At 63.4% G+C, this 7314-nt stretch overlaps 1 protein-coding gene across 1 annotated transcript; it reads left to right on the top strand.

The window, feature by feature from the left end:
* The first annotated feature begins 3090 nt into the window (after positions 1–3090).
* On the top strand, positions 3091–6190 carry SLC25A6 (solute carrier family 25 member 6). The gene is made up of 4 exons (XM_060138582.1): positions 3091–3309; positions 3930–4416; positions 5076–5216; positions 5644–6190. Exons 1-4 carry the CDS (start codon positions 3199–3201, stop codon positions 5799–5801), a joined length of 897 nt encoding a protein of 298 aa, XP_059994565.1. The 5' UTR covers positions 3091–3198; the 3' UTR covers positions 5802–6190.
* The last annotated feature ends 1124 nt before the right edge of the window (positions 6191–7314 follow it).

Consider the following 7314-nt stretch of genomic DNA (forward strand, 5'->3'; position numbering starts at 1 on the left):
CTAAAAGGTGAGAAAAGAAAGTGTGACTTCCACACAACCTGTCTCTTCATTTCTTAGAAATACATGCAAAAGCAGGACTTTTAGGGAAGCTGGCGTAAAACAGCACACGGGCATGGCTGCCCGCACGTGCCTGTGTCTTTAAATCAACAGGGATTTCTAGGTTGGAACTGCCCTGGACCTGACCCCCGCCTTCCGGGTCACATTGATTCATTCATCCATCCATCCATCCATCCATTCACTCAGGAGATGTCTGAGTGCCCACTGCAGACGGGGCCTGTCTGGATGCATCACTGGGTGACACCTCTGTCCTCTCCACTTGTCTGGGGTGGACGGGCAGTGGGCGTAGGGGGCGATAAGGATGACACCCGAGACAGCAGCGTGTGGTCCCCCCCAGGTCCCCCCTGCAGGGTCCCTCCACCAGGCAGGCGCCTTCCCTGAGCAGCCCCCAGCCCCTCACCAGACCAGTTCATTTAAAGGCCACGCCCCCCAATGCCACCCTCATCCCTTCTGTGACTCACTCTGAGCCGTCAGTGGAAACCCGATCATCTTTAAGCACCTCCTCCTTTACTTTTCGTTAGGCCACCTGTTTTTCAGATACCCAGCTTCTAATACTGTCCAGGTCGTAGTAAGACTTTGCGGCAGCGTAAGGAAGGGGGGGCCATACCTCGGCCTCCCCACCCCTGCCCCTGGGGATCCTAGGACATAACCCCTTCCTCTCCCCGCCGCAACCCCACCTCTCAGCCCCCTTTCTCCCTTTCCAATCCCCGGTGCGCAGTCTACCTCCTTTACCAGGTACACAGTATTCTTGTGCGTGGTCCTGCCGCCCTCCCGGGTCAGCCCCCCTGAAGCACGAGGGATGGGTCACCCCCGCTCAGCCCCACCCCGACAGAGGCACATATGCACTGGTTAGACAGATGGGTCTGCGTCTAAGGCCCGCATGAGATGCTTTTTAAAGAGAAACGCGTTCTGAACCCCAGTTAGCAATGGGGAAGAGGTCACAGCCATTCATTCCTCCCAACAGCGGGGTGCTGACCTGCTAGGGGGGCGGGGGGCGGGCGCTGGGAATGCAGGTGGGGCACAGGGAGGGGTGTCCCTTGCCTGGGGGAGGGGAGCGGGTCGCTCAGAGGTTAACCGCTCCCACCGGGGCGGGAGAGGCTCTCCAACAGAAGCGCCTACTTCCAGGGCCTCACAGCCGGAGCCTGCAGGACCAGCTTCGGCTGGTTGGCCCCTGTCGGCCCAGCGGGCAGTGATAACCATCACAGGGTCCCTGCACGCCCAGACAGGTGGCGCCTGCGTACAAATGCAGACAGGAGAGATGCTCTCTTCACCTGGGAGTGCCCAGACGGCGCCAGCACCCCGTCCCTGCCCAGAACCCACGGCCGCCCTGTCCTCTACCCCAGAGCCCTGCGGTTGCTGCCAGCGGGAGCCGGGCAGGGCCCCCCAGCTCTGTTCTGTCCCCCAGTCCCGTGAAGCCTCAGAAAGCGCCAGAACATCAAGCACACACCCCCACCCACACCCACACCCACACACACACACACCCCAATCCTCGCCCAGTGCATGCCCTGAGCCGCCCCACCCTCTGCAGCGGCACCAGCCTCAGGTCCCGCCTCTTACCTGCTTCTCCACGGAAGTCATGAGAGGGCAGAGCAAGGCCCTGCAAGGACACCGGGGACCGGGGAAACGAATGGCAGGCTCCGGGTGCCCTGGGCTCTGGTGGGCCCGCCCCTGGCATCCATCCACCCAGCGTCACCGGCTGGAGGGAATGCAGGAAAGCCCCTCATGAAAATATGGGGGGTGGAGCAAAGAGAAAAAAGAGGAAGAAAGAAAGAAGAAACAGGCAGGGAGCGAAATAAATGAAAGGACGCATCCTTGCACCAAGAAAAGGATACTTTGTTGACCTGGGTGCTGAGACACCACTGCACTCACTTAATGAAAATTCACAGAACAATACACTTACGACTTGTGCCATTTAGTTATAATTCAATAAAAAGTTCACAGCATTTCAAAACACCTAGGTCTCAGACTTCCTGGGGGGGAGGGGGGTAGATGTGCTCCTGCGGGTGACATATGTGCCTGTCTGCGTGTGTATGCAGGTGTGCGTGCAGGTGTGCGTGGGCATGTGTGGGCACGTGTCTAGGCATGGGCACGTGGATGCATGTGTGAGTGAGCGTGTGCGGGCAGCACATGTGCCCCTGTCGCTCTTGGAGCCGCCACGTCGCAGCGCGCGGCATGGCAGGGGGACCCGAGTCTGAGGCCCACTGGGCCCCGGGAGGTCAGGGCCCAGGGAAAGCGGCCGGGTGGGTGGAGAGGGACCCCCGGGACCCCCCAGTGCCAGGCGCGCCCAGTGCACCCGGAGTCTCGGGGTCAGGGTCGGGGGACCCCACGGCAGGGCGGTGTCCTCCGGGGGCGCTCCTACGGGCGGACCCGGGGCCTACCGGGCAGGGGACAGGCAAGCCCTCGAGAAACCGGGCCTGGGGGGCTCGGAGCGGCCTCCTACTCCGGCCCTGACCCCGCGACCTGTCGCTCCTCCCGCGGGGTGATCCCTGGGGTCGCGGCCGGGACTCGGGAGTCTACAGGAGTCATTAAGACGAGTCCGGGGTCGCCGCCGGTCCTCAAAGGTCAGCGGACTTAGACTGGGGGTCGCGGTCGGGACTCGGGAATCACCGGGACGACCCCAAGGGTCCGAGGGTCCGATGCCGGGGCCGTGGCAGGATGAACATCGGGCGTCGGACTCAGCGACCCCTGGCCTTCCCCTTACATAACCGCCGTCTATCGCGTCCCCCTGGCCCGGCGTGACCTTCATAAGGTCAAGGCGGCCGCCGCGCCCCCCAGCCCGCAAGGCACATGGGCGGGGCCCGGCTCCCTACATGCCCCGGGCGCGGCGAGCGGGAAGGGGAGGGACGTCGGCGGCGGCTCAACCAATGGGCGCGGCGCTCGAGGGCGAGGGGCGGGGCGCAAGCTGCTCCCGGCAGCCCGTGGGGGCGAGACGAGCGGGAAGGGGCGGGGCTTGTGCCGTGGCGCAGCCAATGGGCTCGGCGCGCGGGGGATCGGGGCGGGGCGTGGGCGCCTTAGCGGCTGCGCGCTGGCCACCCCGTCTTTTCGGTCCCGGCGGCGGCAGCGCAGACCAGCGGTGCCCACGCTCCGGCTCTCCGGGCCTCCCCTCCACTCTCTTCCCGCTGCGTTGCCCGCCTCGCCACCATGACGGAACAGGCCATCTCATTCGCCAAGGACTTCCTGGCCGGAGGCATCGCCGCCGCCATCTCCAAGACGGCCGTGGCCCCGATCGAGCGGGTCAAGCTGCTGCTACAGGTGGGAGCCGGCTACGCACACGCGGACGCCGGGCGAGGTGCGAGGGTCCGGGGCGCGGGGACAACGGGCCGGGCAGGCCGCGTGCACCGGAAGCGGGAGGCTGCGCCGCTTTGTCCGCGCGCCGCCGGCTTCCGGGGATTGCCCGGGCGCGCGTCACGTGGGCGCTATCGCCTGCGCAGAAATGGGGCCGCGGGCGCGTGCGCACTGGGCCTTGCGGCACAGTTCGGGAAACGCATGCGCATGGAGCAGCCGCGTGGACGGGCCCCGCGGGGCGAGGGCCGTGACCTTGGGCGGGTCACGAGGGCAGTCGTCGTGTCCTTCATTGGACTTCCGTTCTTTTCCCCTTTTTATTTCCCTTTTGCTGTTCTGAGTCAGAATAAGCTGTTTTTGTTGCGGGATTGTTAGAAATGTAGCGCTAATGCAAACATCGTTGCTAGTTTGTTGTTTGTAACGCTTGTAGGGACCCGTAGTGACCAAAAGATGCTTTTTTTCTGGTAGGACGTTTGGCCAGCTTAAAGGCCCCATGCACATGTTATCTTACGAAGACGACACCTTTCGTTAGGGGTTCTTGGGGGCGTCTGACTTAGGCCCTCGTGTAAAACCCCTGTCTCTGCCCCCAGGTACAGCACGCCAGCAAGCAGATCGCGGCCGACAAACAGTACAAGGGTATCGTGGACTGCATCGTGCGCATCCCCAAGGAGCAGGGTGTGCTGTCCTTCTGGAGGGGCAACCTGGCCAATGTCATCCGCTACTTCCCCACGCAAGCCCTCAACTTCGCCTTTAAGGATAAGTATAAGCAGATCTTCCTGGGGGGCGTGGACAAGCACACGCAGTTCTGGAAGTACTTCGCCGGCAACCTGGCCTCCGGCGGGGCGGCCGGAGCCACCTCGCTCTGCTTCGTCTACCCCCTGGATTTCGCCAGAACCCGGCTGGCGGCTGACGTCGGCAAATCCGGCACGGAGCGGGAGTTCAAAGGCCTGGGAGACTGTCTGGTGAAGATTACCAAGTCTGACGGCATCCGGGGGCTGTACCAGGGCTTCAGCGTCTCTGTGCAGGGCATCATCATCTACCGGGCCGCGTACTTCGGCGTGTATGACACCGCCAAAGGTGAGTGCGCTCTGCTCTCGGGGCTGACTGGACAGGTGCTGGGCGGGGGGCTTCAATAGCATGTCTGTGGACTCCCAGGCCTGGAGGCTGGAATCTGAGATCCAGGTGTGGGCAGGGCTGGTTCCTCCCGAGGCCTCTCTCGGGCTTGTAGACGGCTGTTTCCTCCCTGTGTCCTCACAGGGTTGTTCCCTTTGTGTGTCCGTGTCCCAATTCCTTCTTATAAGGACAGCAGTCCTATGTGCTCGGGACCCACCCTGATGAGCTGATTTTTTTACTTTCGTTGCCTCTGTAGAAGCTTTTATTTCCTAGCACGGTTACACTCTGAGGTCCTGGGGTTTGGGGCTTAGTACGCCTTGGGGGAGGACACAGCTCGCGCCCTGTGAAGTGCGGCGCCCTGGTTGTCGGGCCCAGGCCTGCTGACACCTTTGCAGTGGGACGGGTGTGAAACCTTGCACTTGCCAAGGCCCGTCTGCTTCCCTCTGGAGAGGCCCCTGCCGCCGGGTACTGGGTTGGTCTCTGGGGCCATCCTCCCAGCCTGCAGGCGGCTTCCCCATCTCTGGCTGGTGTGCTGACCCCAGTGTGACCAGTCTAGCGTCACCTGGTGCTGGGATTCCCCGCGTGGAGATCCCGGGGGCCTCACGCCCACGGTGACCCCGCAGGCATGCTCCCCGACCCTAAGAACACGCACATCGTGGTGAGCTGGATGATCGCGCAGACGGTGACGGCCGTGGCGGGCGTGGTCTCCTACCCCTTCGACACCGTACGGCGGAGGATGATGATGCAGTCGGGGCGCAAAGGAGGTACCGTCTCCGCCCTGCTCCGGGCTGCCTGTGCTCTGGGGGTGGGGCATCGCTGAGTGGCCTGGCGTTCGGTCCTTCGGAGGTGCACAGCCAGCACGTGAGGTGCTCCGTGCCAGGCGGGGGGGGGGGGGCGTGCAGCATTTGGTCCCAGAGGGAAGTAGCTGGGCTTCGTGGGGGAGGCCTGGGCCGGGTGCCTGCCCCCTCTCTGCCCTTGATCCTCGGGTGTGCTGGGCCCTAGGGAGGCTGGGGCTCTAGTTTGTGTTCGATCCCACCCAAACTGTGGGTGTCCAGAGCTTCCTTTTCCTGCGGTCGAAACGCCTAGCCACCCAGATGGTGGCAGCTGGGGCCCCGCGTCGGCACCGTGTCTCTCCGGGGCCTGCTTCGCGCCTGTGTGATCCTCTCCGTGACCCCCGCCCTCTCCCCGCAGCCGACATCATGTACAGGGGCACCTTGGACTGCTGGCGAAAGATCTTCAAGGACGAGGGCGGCAGAGCGTTTTTTAAGGGCGCCTGGTCCAACGTGCTCCGCGGCATGGGCGGTGCCTTCGTGCTGGTCCTGTATGACGAGCTGAAGAAGGTCATCTAGGCGCCCTGCCCACTCGCCACAGCGACCAACACCTCCACATAGAGGAATACCTGTTACGGACCATCGACCTTCGAGAAATTCCAGTGTCCTCGCGGAGGGCTGGGGCGGCCCCGCAGAGGGCTCCTCGTGACCGTCGGCCCTGGGTCCATGTATTGATTACGGGGGGAGGGTAATCGTGACGTCTTCGTGGGTCCACAGGCGGTGAGGCACCTCTACCCGCCAGACCTAGATTCCAGGTGCTTGTAGGACCGACTCGTGTTTAAGTATTTATTTAAGAAAATCTTGTCTCCATTTGTACTTAAGCACTATTCTCTTTTGCACAGCCGAATATTTAGTTATGTTCTATGTCAGGCGTTCTGCTGCGAAACAATAAAATTAGGACACACGGACGCCGGTTTTGTTTCTGAGTCGAGCGGCCTCGTGGGGTGGGAGCAGGAAACAGCAGGGTCTCAAGCTGGGGAGGGGGGGGCCCTGGCTGCCCATCTGTGGCCTGGCCTGTCCCAGGGGCCGCCCTCGGGTGCTGAGGGGAGCACGCAGATGCGGGGACCCTGGGGCTTCCTAACCTGAAGTTCCCTTGCCCCAGTGCCCGCCCTTCCAGGCCTGTCACTGGGGTCTAACCACAGAGAAGCCCCCCAGGGTGGTAGCAGGTGTGTGTCCCGTGGGCACCCCTGCCCTGGGCTCACAGGGGACTCCCTTGCAAGGTGAGCGCGTGCACCCTCTCAGGTGTGCCTGACCCCCAGCCCCAGGCAGGCAAGCATCCTCCCCCGCTTGCAGCCGTATCTGCAGGAAGCCTGATGTCTCCAGCACGGAGAACTTGCTTTGAGCGTCTCTCCCAGGCTGGCCCCAGGGTCCTGGTACGTCATCATGGGGGAATGGGGTGTACTCTGGGGCTTGCTCTGGGTGTTCTCAGGGTCCGGGACTGTGCCTGTGGGGTCATCACCAGTCTGAGGCCTCACGGTCGCACGCAGAGCCGCCCAAGAACAGAACTGTCCCCTGGGTCCACGTGGAGCTTCCAGCACCAAGTGACCTTGAAGAGGTCAGACGGGTCTGCTGCAGGGGCTGGAGAGGGGAAGCCAGCTGCAGGCCACAGCAGGACCGCCCCGAGGCCGGCTGAGTTCATTGGAGAGCAGAGCTTCCATCTCCAGCCCAGGGTGAGGTCGGTCAGAGAAGACGAGCTGGAGCTGGCTTTCCCCAAGGTTACCTTGCTGGAGCTGGGTGGGGGACAGGACGGCACGGCCGCCACACGCCCACGTGGGTCCCGCCAGCCCCGGCTCCACAGAGGAGTCCTGAGTGGAGCTGGGTGGGGGACAGGACGGCACGGCCGCCACACGCCCACGTGGGTCCCGCCAGCCCCGCCTCCACAGAGGAGTCCTGAGGAGCAGCCTGGGCTTCTGACCCGCCTGTGCCCCAGCCCTTGGGGTGGAGTCACTTAGAACTGGGACATCGTCTGTCTGTCTACCCAGACCTGTGCTGACTGCCGGGGTCACACCTGGGACACGGTTCCACCCGTGTG

Source organism: Lagenorhynchus albirostris, chromosome X (assembly GCF_949774975.1).
Source record: "Lagenorhynchus albirostris chromosome X, mLagAlb1.1, whole genome shotgun sequence".
In the NCBI taxonomy this organism is placed as follows: Eukaryota; Metazoa; Chordata; class Mammalia; order Artiodactyla; family Delphinidae; genus Lagenorhynchus; species Lagenorhynchus albirostris.